Source organism: Pinus tabuliformis, chromosome J (genome assembly GCF_031772625.1).
Source record: "Pinus tabuliformis cultivar Carrire ecotype Pingquan chromosome J, CPIR1, whole genome shotgun sequence".
In the NCBI taxonomy this organism is placed as follows: domain Eukaryota; kingdom Viridiplantae; phylum Streptophyta; class Pinopsida; order Pinales; family Pinaceae; genus Pinus; species Pinus tabuliformis.
Window position 1 is genome coordinate 231,940,654 of NC_142295.1, and position 18,283 is coordinate 231,958,936.

The following is an 18,283-nucleotide window of genomic DNA, read 5'->3' on the forward strand; positions in this document are numbered from 1 at the left end:
TGTTACCCCATAAGAACTTTGGCAGGCCTTGATCATGGAGCATGGCATGGGTGGTTTCCATGATTGTTCGATTCTTTCTTTCAGCAACACCATTCTACTCAGGAGTGTATGGAATAATTGTCTCCCTCTTAATGCTAGCTTCTTTGCAAAATTCACTGAATTCATTTAATTCATATTCGGTTCCATTGTCGGTCCTCAATATCTTGATCTTCTTCCCTATTTGATTTTCCATCAATGCTTTGAAGGAATGGAACCATTTGAACACTTCATCCTTTCTCTTCAAGAAATAGATCCATATTTTATGAGAGTGGTCATCCACAAAGGTTGCATAATATAAGTATCCTCCCAACGATGTTACGGGCAACATACCAAACAGATCGGAATGGGCCAGTTGAAGAATATCGGAAGTCTTGCTTTCACTAGAAGGGAATGGTCCCTTTGTAAGTTTTCCAGCAGCACAACCCTGACAAACACCTTCATGATTCATGTTGAACTCGGGCATCTCTGTGATCATCTTCCTTACCCCAGGTAAGGCTTTGTAATGTAAGTGGGCAAATCTTCGGTGCCATAGCTCAAATTGAAGTGAAGTATCGCTTGCCAAAGCTCCCAAACGACTTCCACCAACTTGATAGAGACCATCAACCCTAAATCCAAGAGTAAATGCATCTTTAGGGTTTCTTTGTCAAATAAGTACCTTTCCATAAACGAATGCTACCTTGAAGCCTTTATCTTCCATTACAGAAATAGACACCAGTTCTTCTTCAAATCAGGCACATACAATACTTCTTGTAGGTGAATGGTTTGACCTTGATTCAAGTGAAGAGTGACAATACCTATCCCTTTCACAGGGTAGGTGGCATTATCTCCGAGTATGATCTCTAAATTAGTCTTCTTTTCAACCAAATTTGAGAGGGCCTCTTTGTATCCAGTGAAGTGCCTTGAGGCTCCACTATCAATCAACCAATGATCCAACGTATCCGAAGGAGAGGCAATAGATAGAGCGGAAATAAGATAAAACTCATCTTGTTTTTCTACAACATTACTTTCATCATACCTAGCATTTCTTGTCCTCTTGGGAGGTCGACCATTTCCATTTCGAGCAGCGGGAGCATTCCTCTTTCCTTTGTTGTTGAACCTATTGTTCCTTTGATTGCCATTGCCTTTGAAATTGTTGTGGTTGTTGTTGTCATCATCCCTTGGAGTATTCTTCTTGTGAGGACACTCTCTAGCATAGTGGCCAAACTTGTTGCAATTGTAGCACCTTCCTTTTCTTCCTTCTTTGAATCCCTTCTTGAACCCTTGACCCTGACTCCTCGAACCAGCATTATTCTTCCTTCTTGCATGAGTGGAGAAGGCAATAGGTTCATTTCCATTTGAGGGCTTATCTCTCTCCATCATCCTAGTCTCTTCTTGAGTGCATCTAGCCAATAACTCATCGAAACCAGGTATCCCATCATTGTTGTAATAATGGTGACAAATACATCCCAAGGTCTTGTAAGACCTCCAAGTGCAATGACAGTGAACTCCTGTCAGTAATAACTTCTCTAATAGATAGTAGATCATTCTTGATTTCAGTTATTCTAATGAAGTAGGATTGGATAGACTCCCCTTTATTCATTTTGATATCCTTCAACTTGTTTTTGAGAAAGAGGATTTTATTTTCATTGTTCACTTTGAACATCCCAACCAGCTTATCATACATCTCCTTAGATGTTCCTAAATCAGAAATATAGGCAATCAAATGCTTTTGAATGGAGCCAATGATAATTTTCTTAGCTTTGACCTCACCTTTCTTATACTTTGTCTTAGCAGCAACCGGTGCATTTGAAGGAGGCTCTACCGCTTTTCCTTGCACATAGTCCATGGCATCATGTTCTTCCAAAGTCAAGTCCAAAGTCATTTTCCATGCATGATAGTCATATTTGTCATTGAGCTTGTCCTCGATCTTGAAGTAAGATGTAGATGCCATGGAGGCTTGTCCAACAGATCTCTCTTAGTGATTTCTTTTCTCTCTTGCTTGGGCTTTGTCTTCACCTGGGCTCTGATACCATGTTAATTTTAGTTAACAATGGTATGTTCTATGCTTAGCACAAGTACTTCAATGTACTTTTAGCAGCCCAATGACAATTTCCAAATTAGTTTCCAATAGCAATCACATTAACCATAAATCAAATTGACATTTGTTGAGAAATCTAGGGCATAGGGATGAGGTGATTTCTCTTAAATGATAACTGCTTGTGATGCAACTTTTCTTAGTATTTTATTAGCTTCTTTCTTTCTTTTGATTATGTTAATGTTTTCTATCATCAAGTAGCTACCAAATCATGAATAAGCATGAGACAAGAGACACAATGTAGGCAATCAGCCAGGGCCAAAACCTCTCCAACTTGAGAGGAAAACCCAAACGAATTCTTCTTCTTATAGAAACTTCAAGTGACGAATTCCAAGACCAAGACCCTTGACTTATCAACTTCTCCAAGACCAAGTCACAAGACCCTTTTTCACTGCTTCTCCTTCTTACCCAAGTCAACACTGGTCAAACTGACTTCTAGCATTGCTAATTTCGATTACTCTGAAATTTCGGCCCTCTTCCATAGTCCTACAATTATTGGCCTGCCTGAAACTTTTGCAATTTCACACGTGTGGGCTAATTGATGGAGCTTGATGGTATTTTCCTTCTTCGCTTGACTTGAGGGCTTCTCCTTGTGACCTCGGCTAGCAAGAATGTTGGTTTAGTGACCTTCTTCTAGGCTTCTTCAATGGCTAGTGTAACCCTACTGCAGAAACCCTAATCCCTGTCACACGTGCGAGGAGAATAACCCAAAAACAATGCCAAAAACACTTCGGTTTCTTCTTCTTCTTTCTTCGCTGGATGAGAGGCTCCTATTACTCTTTTTCTCGCACTTCTTGTTGTATTTCAGATGCTTGATCAAGTGGTGTCTCAAGTGAGGCTGAGTCCTCACTATATATAGTGATCTACCCATGAAATAAGTTGACTTGTGCAAATGAGTAGGTCGGCATGCTCTTTTAGAATGATCTCCATCTCCTTTTGAGGGCTGACTTGAAGGAGTACTCGTGACAAGGTCTAGGAGAGTTAATGACTCAAACAAATTCTCTTTTTACAATATGTAACATGCCCAAATGGGCCTTCAATACATGACATTGACTCACTATACTTATTGTAAAAATTTTATCTATTGCAGCAACTGGAAATTATTCTTCTAATTGAAAATTTAATTATGTAGTTTATTTGCTACGGCAAACAACGAATAAAATCACAACTGCAATTTTCACCATAAAAATACTGCAGAAAATAAAATATTGAAAACTGAGAAATTCTAGCACACACAAGAATTTTGACACAATTATTTTTGGACAATTGTCCCCAGAAAAACCCAATGTGGGAAAACCGATGCAGCAGATGAGGGTTTTATTATTATTATTCAACAACAATTTTGAGTACAATAATTTAGATGCCCAACTGGCAATTTAATCTGAGGAAAATACTGGCCAAAAATTATCGTGAGAATTTTCTCTCACCCCACAGTTATTTTGTGCCTCCGAAATTGCCTCCCTAGCCTCTGCACTGAGCTCCCTGCGTCACCCTTTTCGCTGAGCTTACGCTAGCCCTCTGAGAATTTCAGCCTTTCTTCCTTTGCTTCTTCCGGGGACTGGAAACCTTCCTCCCGGAATGTTGTTGCCCTCCTCTTCAACCTGCTACTCACCCTCTAGCTCTATCTTCTCTACTAAGTTGCTGCTACTGAGAAAATCGAACTACCTGGGAAACTAAGTATCCGCACTGGTGTATTCTCCATCACCACATCGACCTCTTCTTATAATCCACTGTTGGAGCACCAACGGCCAAGATTAGAACTTAATCAATGGCTAGGATCATCTCTGGATCGATCTGTGTGAGTTTCTAGATGATTCTCACCTTATCTCAATTAATATTGATTAATTAACCATATTCCCTAAGTTTAGACTTAGGAAATATTTAAAAATCAAATAATCTTATTGAAACACTTCTAGGCGAAATTTCCAGAAATGATTTTTGCGTTTTGGAGATCTCATGTATTCTAGCCTCTCCACCAAATTTCGTGGCTAGAAAACATCCGATGCTACAAAAACTAACACTTATGACTTGATGACCAAACCTAATAGCTCACAATGGGAGCTTCATCTATAAAATTACTTGAGCATGAAACCCATGACTCAAGCATTACAAAATAATTTTTATTTTTCTTCTAACATCAATTACATAAAATCATGATTACACATGTCATTATGAAGACCGAACCTAGTTACATATTTCAACAACAGTAACTGTAGATAGAACATGAACAGTAAAATGCAGAATACAGGCCAAGAGAAGAGAACACCAAATTTGGCTAATGCCAGGGAAAAACCCCAAGATGGGGAAAACGATTTGATCAATTCTTATTATTATATCAAATGTTCAGCAGAGAGAGTACAATAAAGTCAAAATTGACTTGTCAATTGATGATTAAAGCAGCCCTGTCAAATCTGAAATTTTCTGGAGCAATCAACAGCGCTAACCAGAAAGTCAACATTGGTCAAAGCAGTAGCAAACTATCCTCTAAGCAGCTTGGTCATACCTAGTCAAACTCAGCCTTCTAATGTGGTCAAATTCAGCCCAAAACAGTCATGAAAATAGTGGTCAAACCTTGTCAAACTCTATGGTCAACTATGTGATTTGTCTATGGTCAAAGTCAACAAAACGCCTCAGTTCCTGTGCCAATAAATGCGGCCTGCCAAAAATGAAATTCTGACCCAAAAATCACAGTCAAATGTGGTCAAAATACCTCTGGTCAACACTGGACAAACCTACAACAGACTGAAATTTTGGCCCTGTAATTCATCATTCCGCTGCCACACGTATGAGGAAAAGAGATGCCCAATAACTTGTACAAACCAATCAGATGAGGGAAGAGAAGAATGTGTGAGATGAGATGATGCCAAATGAGGTTTGAGGTCTCTCATATTTATACAAGTCATTGAGGGTGAAGTGACATGTCTCTTGGTCTTCATGAGCCTACATGATGTGGCTGACCTTGACAATTCACACGTGTGGGCATAAATTCAAAAACACATTTCTGCTTATCCAAATTTGATGATCTTTAGGTCGATTTTGGTCCTCTCAAAGAGAGGAATTCAATGCAATGATCATCTCCATCAAATGAGTTGTCTAAAGTGGAATTTGGCACTAGTTGTCAATTTTAACAATGCCCCTAGGTTTATTGAGTCAAAGTCCCATTTTTTTTATTTTTAAATGAAAAGAGTCAAATACGTACCCACAAGACCAGGTTGGCCCACCAGATGATCATGTCGGTCTGCCTAAAGAACGCGACTTTTCAAACACACGAACTACTATATATTGGCCAGCGTGCTCTTCCAATTTGGACAAGTTGTTTTTGCAGTTTGGTGTCAAGACAAGCAAATTTACTCAAGCTAGATGTGAGTTTCTCCCAAGGTATGATGCAAACTTCTTGTGGAAAGGAATATGAATTTCCCTTATGCTATTGAGGAGGAGAAGAGGTTGTATGAAGACAAGATTTCTGAGTTTTTGAAGATTCTTTGATGAACATAATTTTTACATCTTGTGGGTAGAATAGAGGGTTGACCTGGTGCTTATGGAACATTGGTTTTTGGTCTTGGGTCTTGGATATCTCATTCTGATCTGGTTCTATAAGAAGAGAATTTTTCCTAGGTTTCCCCTTTGGAGGGGTTTCGCCCTGGCTTGGAGCCTATATCTTGTGTTCTCTGTTTTTTGTGATCTTCATGTTTTGAATGTTTGGTAATTGCTTGATGAAAGAAGAAGAATATAATGAGATAAATGACAACAAATTCACAAAGTAATTATCAAAGAAGGAGAAAAAGTTAAAACAAATTTAATTTGCAAACCTCTCATTTCTCCAACACCCCTCAATGTCCCATTTTAATATAATTGTATCATTTGTCTCCTATATATATATATATATATATATATACTATAGAGACCTAATCTTAGGATCATCAATATTGTCTTGTTCATTACATTTATCATATAAGAAGGCTTCCCCCTTGAAGTGGAATGTAATTATTGGTTTCTTATCATTTTTAAGGCGCAAGGATAATAATAAACTCAGGGACATGAATGTAATTATTGGTTTCTTATCATTTTTAAGGCGCAAGGATAATAATAAACTCAGGGACATGTGCTCATTGTAAAGCGCATGATCTATGTGCTTGAACGAGGACTGCATGAGAATCCCTTCCAATTCATTCATGTACTTCTGTTAAGATGACCAAAGGACAAGATCTCCACAAACAGGTTGCTTGTCACATCCTAAAAGAATGTTCCCTGATCCCTTTTACGTCTTTGTACTCCTGTTTTCTTATGAATTTTTACTTTATTGTTTCAATGAATATCCATATTTTTTTGTATTCTTCACACTATATGCCAATGCCCATGTACCCATATTTTAGGATGTCATGCAGGGTACTTTATATACATCCCTTTTAAATCACCAGTCCTCAAAGCCATGTAAGTTTAATAAAAGTAATATTTGACATTGTAAAAAACAACATGCCTATCTGTAAGCAATGATGAATCAAGGATAGTAGCAATCATATAAACAATGAAATTGAGTCTATATGAAGGTTTCTTACCTCAACCACATTAGAACCAAGAAATCTAACTCTTTGTTGCCACACATACTCAGCCAAAACAATGCTGCAAGGCCACACAAATAGTCCATAATCTTCTTGCATCACCTAAATTTCAGAAAGTTACTACATCGTGATACATAAAAGAGTCCATGAAAAACCAATAGACTCATCTTGGTGCCACAACATAATAAATGAAGTACTAGAAATTTAAAAGCTTTAACTACAAATTAGCAAATCAATTCAAAACAATAATGAATTTAGATTATCTAGTGCCAAAATAAATAAATCGACAACAATGACTATGTAATGAGGTTATGATTAAACAAAATAACAATCCCAGCACCATAAATACCTTCTACTCGTAGAGAATAAACAAGGCATATGATCTGCATTGGTAGATATATTGCATGATTACTGTAGTTAGAGAGCACTGTATCTACTACAAAACGGTTTGTTGATTCTGCATCTTAAATCTAAGTTGATTCTGCATCTTAAATCTAAGTTGATTCATGTTTTGAACTATGTTAGATATCTATCTTTGATTTTGAGAAGCTACTCTTAGACAAACAGATGTAATTTATGGACTCCCTTTTGCATGTTTTGAACATGTACCATCCCCATTGATTGCTTTTAGCCATCTACAAATGGTAATATAAATTTTAACATTGTGAATAATATATTTATCAGAGAATATAGAATTTAATAGATCTGATTAGTTCATACCCTGCACTAGGTCGCTTAACTTCTCATATTAACTCACAATTCAAATCGATTGGTCAAACACCCATTACCAATTTTTTCTCTTTGCGCATGGATGATGGGAGAACTTCAGTTAAGCATTCCAAGGTTCCTCCTACACCTAGTCAAGTCCTCCCAATCCAAAGCATTCCTTAGAGGACATTGTTACCCATTGAAAATGCAAGGTTCATTGCGCATTTTCATGTGTCTTTCTTCACTTACTAGCATAGTAGGATATCATTAGAGTTCAATGGCAATCACAGCTTACAAGAGGAGAGTTGGAGGCCACGCACCTTGTTCTAGCATGCCTGAGCACTTCCCAACATCCAGAGAAAGGACAAAACTATTAAGGAGTACTGATAGTTTGGTGGAGGCTTTTCCAAGGACATATTCATCATGAGGTTCCACTTGGGCACACTTCACACATACTCGAGGCATGGTTACACGGTTCATACTCTGATTTCTTGCATCATTGAGGAAGAGTCTGACAACCAAGTTGAAGCCAAGGCTTCAAGACCTCATAGATGGAGGATGCGAGCAAGAAGCAAGCCCTAGAAGATTAATGCCCTACCTCAAAGTAAAAGTCAAAACATGGCCCAAGCATAAAACACTTTACCTTGGAGGGCATCCAGACCATGATATGTATCAGGGAAAGGGAAAGAGGCTAACGGAGCAAATGTCCTACCTTGCAAGAGGCCCAAAACATTTTAGGTGCCAAGAAAAGAAGCCAAAGGAGGAACATGTTGCTTGGACTGGTGACATGTGACAATAGAAGAATCTATATGGCTAAAAGAGGTCCCTTGGTGTCATTACACATTCTTCGAGGCATACTCCACATATTTGGAAAAGTGTTTGTTGTAACTTTTTCTTGTCCAAGAAAAGTTACAAAATTTTTCTAATTGGTTTCTTGGCCAGAACCTCGAGTATATTGAAACTCGCTGGAAAATTTGGTTTTTACACAAGTTTCTAGGGTATTATTTATAATATTTTTCATTTTAAATAAAATTTAATTTTATAAAATATAGATAATTATATTTTTTATAAAATTATTTATTTAAAATATTAAACTTATGTTAAAAATATTGAGTCAACCCCAATCTCTAAATACGACAACCACATTTATTACCATATATTACGGGGGTCAAAAGTCAAAATCAATAAGTCAAATCAATAAGTCCATTCAAACCTATGTCCCCACCCTGCATTTCACACATTAAAACACCATAATCTATAATACCTCGAGATGTGTGAAATATTAAATCGATGGTTTGCGGGGACCCCAGACTATCTGAATTTTAACCTACCCCCCCTGAAATACCATTGCCATAACATTTACCATATTGATTTGAATTTATAAATGTGAGGTGGGAAATTTTAAAAATTATAAAGTCTGCATCTAAGGCGAGAATGAAGGGAAGATTTTTATAGCTCTATTTTTCTGGAATGAGCTTATGGGTGAAAGTTTGAGGTAAGAGGAGGCTAGGTCAACAATTTAAATATATCTTCATGCAGGGAAAAATGAAGATACATGTTCTAGAAGTACATTTCAAATTTCAATACAAATCATGGAGTTTCCAATGTTATAAGGAAATATTTCCTCCCTGTGGAATAATTTTACAGAGGTGAAAATAAAATTTTACAAAGCAGACAAATGAATTTTTTTGCTATGGTATAAGGAGGAAAAAAATTATAAAGAGGAAAAATGCACGTGAATAGAAAAATTGGATAATTTCTTATCCAAAGTTTTTACAAGAGTGAAAAAGGAGGATAGAAAAGATATTTTCATAATTTACCAAACATGGTTGGAGACATGGTTTTCAAAACCATGGGGAGCTAGCCAGTAAATGGTTTGCATAGAAAAATGAAAATTATTTATGAAGTTTCATTTATTCATAAGTATACCAAAAGTGGGCAAAACTAAATATGAAAACATAGGATGGTTTGGGTAAATTGTTGTAAATTTCATTTATGAAATTCATAAACAAATAAATGCTACAATGGAAAAGTATTACAAGACATGGTTTTCAAAACCATGGATGGTTTTACAAAGCAAAGATTATTTAAGGAAATATGTAGAGATTTGAATTATGAAATTCATGAAGAAAAGAATAGTTTTACAGGTCAAAACAAGACATGGTTTCCTATTGAAGACATGGTTTTTCAAAACCACAATCAAGAATTACTTTTATGGAAATATGGAAATATAATTTTATAAATTTTTTGAAAATTTATTAAAATATCTTATTCCCAAAAACTTAAAATTAAATTTTTTGAAAACTAAAGAGTGACAGAAAATCAATGATTTCCAAATCATCTCCAAATTTTATGACAATGATTAAGCACCTGAAAGATAATCAATTGAATTATCAAAGGATTTTATCAAAAGACAAGGGATTAATCAATTCTATAAAAAGGATCAGTCAACCACATTATGGACATGATTTTAGCATCTGAAGAAGGAGGAAGATCAACAGTCATTCTTATTCAGATTTAGAGGCAGAGATATTAGCACTCAAAAAACACCTAGCAGCAGAAGATCAACAAACTAAGGATCAAAGTGTAGTTTTCCAACAAACAGTTTAAGCAGCTCAAGATTTCAAGGCAGAAGACTTGCAAATAGCTCCAAATTTCCTGCAGTTTTTCAAAGATTGTTTTTGTTTTTAGTATATTGTTCAGATTTTTATTCCAGAAAGCTAGACACAGTTAGTTTGATGTAATCCTCAATATATTATTTGATTTTCATTGTATAAGGGTTGGATTTTGATGCCAAAACCCTGACATTTTTGTAAATACTTTTATTGTAGAGTTTTTAATTGAAGGTTTATGGCTTTAGTTTTAGGACAGAATTTGTTTTTCATCTGTCTTTTCCAGTGATTTCATAATTTGTTTCTTCATAAGTTTGAGGTAATATAGAAGTTAGGGAAAGGCTAGGTTTGAGTATCAACCTCCCTGACAGCCCACTGCAAAGTTATCATCTACACTAAGACTAGCTAATTGAACAATATGTTTAAATTAGTTCCTCTACATCATTAAATTATTGTCTTTTATCGTCTCTTAAACATATTTATGTGGGTTACAGAGATTATCCTGTACGCATCTTCTCTTGTTAGATGATTAAGTATTCAAGGAGGATACTTGATTATCTAATTTATCTTCTATTCTTCTACCAAACTCTTTAAAGCTATGTTATTTTGTCAAAGCTGGACGTTGGAACTTTGATAAGGCCTCTACAAGAGAGGGATTTATTTCTGAGCAGAGATTGGATACTCATCAGCAACCACCTATACAAATCCTAGATCTGGTTGTTTTGCTTGATAGGCTGCTATCCAGTGACAGTGAACAACATTAAAAAGCCTCGTAACACTTGAGGGAGCCCCCTCTAGTTCGAGGGCCAGCTTGAACCTAAAGTTTGGTCAAGTTGGTTTCTCGACGCAGTTTCGCAGCGAAGAAATGCCTTCAAGAAACAATACAACAATGTTGATGTTAGTTTTCTTGAACCCACCGCCTAGCATTTAATTCCTAGCATAAATCTTACTGAACAAACACACGACTAGGTTCCTAACAAAATATTCAATGTAATCACAATTACACAACGAATCTCAATAACATATGACACACAGATTTCTGCCCAATCAAATCAGTTCATCATTAACTATGATTCAAAACTTACTTAGGCTCTCGTCTTGGGATAACGACCCAACTGAGAAAATACAGAATACAAAATAACCCTTGATCTGATCCACCAGATCTGCCCTAGATCGGTGCTCAATCTTCTATGCAGATCTGGATCTTCAGCCTCTCTGCACTCCCTCAAACCTGGAACTCTGGAGCATCACACTCCTCCTGAGACTAGTGTCATTGTATGGTGTGTCTTCTCCCTCTCCCTAGCCTTGCTTTTATAACTTTACATTGAGCCAAAACCCTGATTTTGAAGTGATTGATGGTCGAGATTAAATGTCACCTCACTCAAAATCAACGACTAAGATTAAAACTTACTAAAGAAAATTACTTTTCCTAAGTTTCTATTACCACAATAAGCCAACATACTAATATGTGATTTTCCTAAGTTAGACAACTTGCTCAACCTAGAGCAAGTGTTCTGAGGAGATGTGGGCAACTTCCACATGCCTAGGCACAAGGCCTGTGTGGAAGTACTTGCCTGAGATACAAAAATCAACAGTTGCCCCTTTAAGGAGAACTTTTGGCAGTAAGGACACATTATTAATTTGTTTTCACATATTTGGAAGCATATTTCACCTTCTGGGGTGTTTGGAGATAGACACATTGTTTGAGGTTTTTTCTACATGTTTGGAGACAAGGAGACAATTTGTGCCATCATTGACATGATCAAACCCTTAGAAGAAAGGGCATTTTTTTTATGAAGATAACAAGTGGCATTGTGGACCTATTTTATTCACTCAAGAGGAAAAAGGTAGCAATCCACTCAAAGGAGGATTCTAGGGTCTTCTGAAAAGAAATATTATTTTATGAACTAGGTTTTGATTTAAAAGATATAAAAATAGGAGAGAATTCATTTATTATAAGCATGGTTGAAAGAATGGGAGTTTCCCTCTAAGCTTAGTTAAATATATCTTGGATGATTGAAAGAAAGACTCATCCAATGTGAGATTTTTCCTTATCTTTATTCTTTTCATGGATGATTATGGTTTTTGCAAGAATTTCCATGGTTTTTGCTACTAAATAATCTTTGAAGAAGAGCAAGTTTGTCACATAAGAAATAGGATATAGGTTGTAATCCCTCCCTAATCTTTGATGTAACATTGAATTATCAAAGGAATCTATCACTATAATTTTTTGGTTAGGGTGAGACCTATTTGATTTGTTACTACCCATACTATCACTTCTTGTGATAAAGTCCTAAAATACAAGGCCTCAGAGGAGCTAAGAGGGCTACCTCACTATCACCACAATAGCATCATCTCTCACTTTAGGCCAACTCTCCTCCGACACAAGGGGGTTTCCATAGGAAAAAAGTATTATGCATTTAGAATTATAATTGATGGGTGGATCAAGACTAGTGTCAATCCATTTATGGCATATGGAGTCAAACAATAAAACTTTAAGGGTTGTTTTCTTACGAGAAAAGAACAAAATGAAGTTGGGATAAACAAACTACAATTGTCCTACCTTTGTTGCCCACATATGCAGAAATTGTCTTGGAGGAATCACAATGAAGGAAACCTTTAAAACATGCATAAGGGTGTACCGTGTGCCTACCAATGAATAATATGAACGTGGCAACAAACACGAATTAAGATGAATGATACAACAATACATTTCCATCCACAAAGACAAAGATACATAAGATGGGAAATGACTATCAATTAAGTATTTCTAAAAAGAGGAATAAAGTTACCTAGAATTTTTCCCTTCATAGCATATTTGTTGCAAGTGATCTCTATCATCCATATTCAACAATATTGAATCTGAATTCCGAAACATGTGCCTCAACAAGAAAAACACTTAACTTGCATATTTAAATTTCAAAAGGATGTTAAACTAAGATGCAAGGGGGAATCTCCCCAAATCCAATCATGCCTAACAATGGAGAGAGCTAGTCCTCTTCTAGACTTAGGTCCATCTCCTTGCAATAAAAATATAATTTTGTGAATTATACATCCACTTTCATCTCCTAGAAATTATAATGAAGTATACCTAGATCCATGCTTTTCTCCAAGAAGAATACCAAAATAAAAAATCAATGGAGCTCTCCAAAGCAAAATGCCCTCATAGACAAATAAAATAGTGAAGCAATGACAAGTGACATGCCACATATGCAAAATGCCCCACTAGGTTGGGCTAGTTCATCACGCAAGATGCCATTTGTCCTTTCCTTCATTGGAATGCCCTTCAAGAATGATCTTCAATAAACTCCTCCAATGAAATATGAACATGTACCGAGTCAAAGGATGGGGAGTGCTTTCTAAGAGAGGAAACTATAATTCCATATGTCATCATAACAAATAGGGCACTCTCCAAGAAGCCCCTTTACCAACATTACAATATAGAAATCCCCTTACAAGAGCTGCACCCTTGAGATGTGTTCAAGGAAATGATTAATGTCACATAATATAAAATAATCCAAGGAGAGTTGTACCTAGATCCATGCTTTTCTCCAAGAAAAATACCAAAACAAAAAATCAATGGAGCTCTCCAAAGCAAAATGCCTTCATAAACAAATAAAATAGTGAAGCAATGACAAGTGACATGCCACATATGCAAAATACCCCACTAGCTTGGGCTAGTTCATCATGCAAGCTAACACTTGTCCTTTCCTTCATTGGAAGGCCCTTCAATGTTGGGTGTGTGTTATATTCTTTCTACGCATCATGTGGTCTGGGGCAGCGCCCTGGAAAAAAAAATATTTTATGTGGACCCAATAATAGTTGGGAGAACCCAATGATGGGGGGCGGACCTACCCATGGTTTTTGCACATGGTTTTTGGGCACAGTGGTTTTTGCCCATAGTATTTGTAGATTCGATCAAGGGAACTATGGCTATGTTCTAATCCAGGGGTTTATATATGCTTCGGCATGTACATATATGTATTGTAACATTGAAAGGAATATAATGAAAAATCAATCTGGTATTCCCGGTTTTGGGATCCAGGGGAAAATCTCTGTGTATATTTTTTTTATGTTCTTGCCATTGTATATTTTTCTGTTTTAAGAATCTGTTTGCAGGTAATTTCTGTACAAGGTTAAAACCTACATTTGGTATCAAAGTTGTTTCGGCTTCAAGGGGACGCCTTCGCTGCTGAGAGGTTTTGCTCGAGCCTATGGTAGACCCTGTTACAGTGGGAGATCTGTAAGATCGATTCTTGCGGTAAAAGAAGATGGCGAACAGTGGAAAGATTGAGATCAAGAAATTCATTGGACAAAGTTTTGAGTTCTGGAAGCTCAAGATGGAGGATTTGTTGATGGGTAGAGATCAGTGGATCATTGTAGATCTAGGTTCGGCACCAACGAGAATGCCTATAGAAGACTGGGCGAAGTTAGATCGGAAGGCAAAGAGCACAATATGATTGTGTCCTTCAAATTCAGTATTGTTGAATGTCCCGGGGGAAGCTACAGCAAAGGCTTTGTGGGACAAGTTAGGGACTTTGTATCAATCTAAGTCTCTGGTGAACAAATTGTTCCTGTGGAAAAATTTGTATAACCTGAGGATGAAGGATGGAGACTCGGTGACAGAGCATTTGAATGCCTTCAATACTGTGGTAAGTCAGTTGTTATCTGTTGATATTAAAATTTTAGATGAAGATAAGTGCATCAGTCTGTTGTGTTCTCTACCAGATTCGTGGGATAGTCTGGTTGTTGCTATATGTAGCAATACAACTACCTTGAAGTTTGATGAAATAGTCTCATCCTTGTTGTTAGAGGAGATGAGACAGAAAAATATGGAGAGCCAGAATGGAGATGCCTTGTCTGTAAGAGGACGGTCCCATAACAGAAACAGAAATAAGTCCTCAAGTGGGAGATCTAAATCTAGAGGGAGATCTAAATCTCCAAGAAAACCTGTAAAGGTATGCTAGAAATGTGGAAAAGGGCACTACAAAAAGGATTGTAAATATAAAACTCCTGAGAAAGGAAAGGGATCTGATGATGCTCCTTCTGTAGAGGCGAAAACCACCTCAGATGAAGGCGGGGATGTGTACTTGGCTTCTTCTTCAAGTACACACGTAAATCATGAGGCATGGTTGATTGACTCAGGTACATCCTGTCACTTCACTCCTCATAAGGAGTGGTTCTGTGAGTATGAGAAATGTGATGGTGGTGATGTCTAGGGGATGACAGGAAGGCAAGAATCATGGGGCGTGGAAAAGTCAAGTTGAAGTTGCAAGGTGGAAGGATTAGAACACCTCCTAGTATTCTGCATATTCCTACATTTATTTCTATAAGCAAGATGGATGATGCAAGTGTAAAAACAGTGTTTGAAAAAGATACCTGCAGGATGGTTCGGGGAGCACTAGTATTGATGCGGGGAATTCGGATTGGAACTCTGTACAAGCTTCTGGGTAGGACTATTATTGATGGGTGCAATAGTTTTGTGGTTCTTGAAAGTGGAGCAAAAAATCTAGTGGTTTCTAGAGAAAAGACTATGTTGTGGCATCAAAGACTTGGACATATTGGAGAGAAGGGCCTTCGAATACTACAAGGTAATGTTATGGTAAAAGATATGTCTAATTTCTCTCTAGATTTCGATTTTTGTGAACATTGTGTATATGGGAAGCAAAATCAGAAGAGTTTCCCCTTTGGTGTTCTTGACCCTGCCGCCTACACCTACTTACAAGTCGGTGAGAAAAGTCTTCAACCCCACAAGGTGTGGTTGGTGGCAGGGAACTTAGAGAAGGGGTTGTCACACTAATTCCGACTCTCTCCATTTGAGCCATCTCCTAGGTTAGCTAAGGGGGTGGGTCCCTAATGAAAAGTTAAGTTAAAAGATGTGAGTTTCTAGGAGAGTGTTATAGTGAAAATGGATTAATTTTAAGGATTTATGGGCAAATATGAAGTGAGCAACTTGAAATAAAAATGCCAATCATTAATATGATTAAAAACCATAAAACCAGTGCCTTACAAGGAATTTGCTCAACAATTTAAAGATATATTTGCTCAAAGTAAAATGCAATGCTCTCAAAAGAGAAAACAAAGTAACCCTTAAATGTAAATAAGGATTGTTAGCACAAGATATGTAAGATACAAAATGCTTTTGAGATAATCAACTTTATAAATCAAAACATGTGAAACATATCTTGCCAAAACCCAAAAATTAGTAATTAACTTGGAAATGTAAAAGAAAGGAAGTACTAAACCAAGACATCAATATGCAATTAGACTTTAAACATGAAAAGAAAACACTTGTTTGAAATGATCACAATACTTGCTTTTGGAATAGACTTTGCATATGAAAACTCAAACCATCAAGAGACAAGTAAAGTAAATGTAATGGAAAGTGCTCTTAGTTAATTTTATTAATTAGGTCTACAACAAGATTACAATTTAACTCTTCAATCCTCAGACCTCACCCTCGCCCCATGATATGGATCTCACAATGAAGAGTCAATAGAGGAGTAGAGGATCCCTAAGATGTCTACTTCAACCAACTTATGTTGGAGGTAAAATTTTAAGAGGCTTGGAGCCTTCCTACACTAAAACGCCTAGATGAAATGCAAATTGTGTTAATTCCCCAAATTAAAATAATGATACATGCAAATGCTTCAAAGAGATTGATTTGCAATGCTTGAAAATGAAATAGTGTTCAACATAAGTTGCAATTATAACTTCAATTGGAGGAATAAAATTTGCTTACAAGTGTTGCATGTGTTTCATCAATGAATTAAAATGATACAAGTAATTTGCTTGAAAGTAAAATTTGTTTCAAATAGACAATGACAATAAATTGCTCCAATATTCAAGATAACAATGTAGCATAAAATTAAAGCATATATTCAAGTGCTCATGAAACAATTTACCAAGGTAAATGGAAACGAATCAAAGTTTTTTAAGAATATAAAATGCTTGCATGTAAAGGATAAATTGTCCAAAGTAAAGTGTAAGCTTGTAGCTCCAAGCAACAACGAAAAAGAAAATGCAAAGCTCAAATGAAATTGTAACAAACTTTAACTTAATGAAATGTGATAGTGACGTTGTGTTAATTCCCAATTAAAGCATGCATGTAAGTGAATGAAGTATGAAAGCTTAAACCATGCAAATGTCAATCCACCCAAGAGAAACCTCCCTCTAAATGGGAGATAGGATACCATGGGAGAAATCCCAAGCTCCCACAAGGAAGTTAGATCTTTTATTAATATTACAATAAGAAGAGGGCCCTTCAAAGTTCTCAACTATACTTCAAGGAGAGTCTTCACAATAATTGCTTGAAACTTGGACACTAGACCTCCTTTCTTGAGAAAGTAGTGACAAGATCTCACAAAACTTATGCAAGGGAAACAAGGTGTGAGTTTCCTCCAAATGCCCACGGCTTAAAGAGGAAAATGGGCAGCCCTCTAGTGAACTCGACTTGGCCAAAATAAGCCTCAAAAGGGCTCACGACATCCTTGGAAATCGAACCCCCAACACTTGCCAAAGGTCCTACAAACACTTGTTAGATGTTGCGGGAAGTTGCTCTTCAAAATCTGCCACACAAGAGTTAGCAAACAATCCAAACAATGGCTGCAAAATAAGTTAAGTATTAATGGAAAAATCAACAAGATAAAATGTATATGTACAATTATAATTTACAAAAGGCTAAGCTAAAGAGTGAGAGTAAACTCTCGTCTTTGCTTAGCCATCTTCAAGCTCTTAGATAGCAAATGAAAGAAATGAAGTACAATGTTTTTTTTAAAAGAGATTTAAATTTAGAAGTTCTCGGCTTGTGCACAAGCTATGTGCTGAAATCCCTGCAAAACCACTTTGTAAGATAAGACTATGAAGGTTCAAAGAACAAATGAGAGCTCCTTTAAGAATGTATCAAGAGTGGGTTGGTCTCTCCAAAGACTTCCCCTCACGCTTGATTCTGTAATCCCAACAAGATGTTCCCTCTACAAAACTTCAATCAAGAATTAGTTCCATATAGATTTAGCAATAAACAATGATAAGAAACTCTAGAGATTTATTTAAAACCAACTAGAGCATTCTATACCTAGAGCATACTTCTAAATCAAATGTCAATGCAAGATAGCTCTACATTAACAAATCTACAAGAGCATATGGAAACAAATTAGATCAAAGCATGAGTAAAAGGAATTATACCAATGCTCAACAATTCATCACACTCGAAAAGGAGGAACACCTCATGAATGAAACCCTAAAGTCTTTATTGATATTTCCGAAAGTGTACAAAGCAGCAGCGCTTCCGC

At 36.6% G+C, this 18,283-nt stretch overlaps 1 protein-coding gene across 7 annotated transcripts in view; it reads right to left on the reverse strand.

The window, feature by feature from the left end:
• Positions 1-18,283, reverse strand: part of LOC149226583 (uncharacterized) — a 304,985-nt gene that overhangs the window by 237,917 nt on the left and 48,785 nt on the right. For 5 of the 7 annotated variants that reach the window (XM_089377525.1, XM_089377531.1, XM_089377526.1 and 2 more), the window contains exon 2: positions 6,670-6,774. The exons of 1 other annotated variant lie outside the window; for it this stretch is intronic. In XM_089377525.1, coding sequence (XP_089233651.1) covers positions 6,670-6,774 — 105 coding nt within the window. The remainder of the gene's footprint in view (positions 1-6,669; positions 6,775-18,283) is intronic. One more of the 7 variants, XM_089377529.1, reaches the window with a different exon arrangement.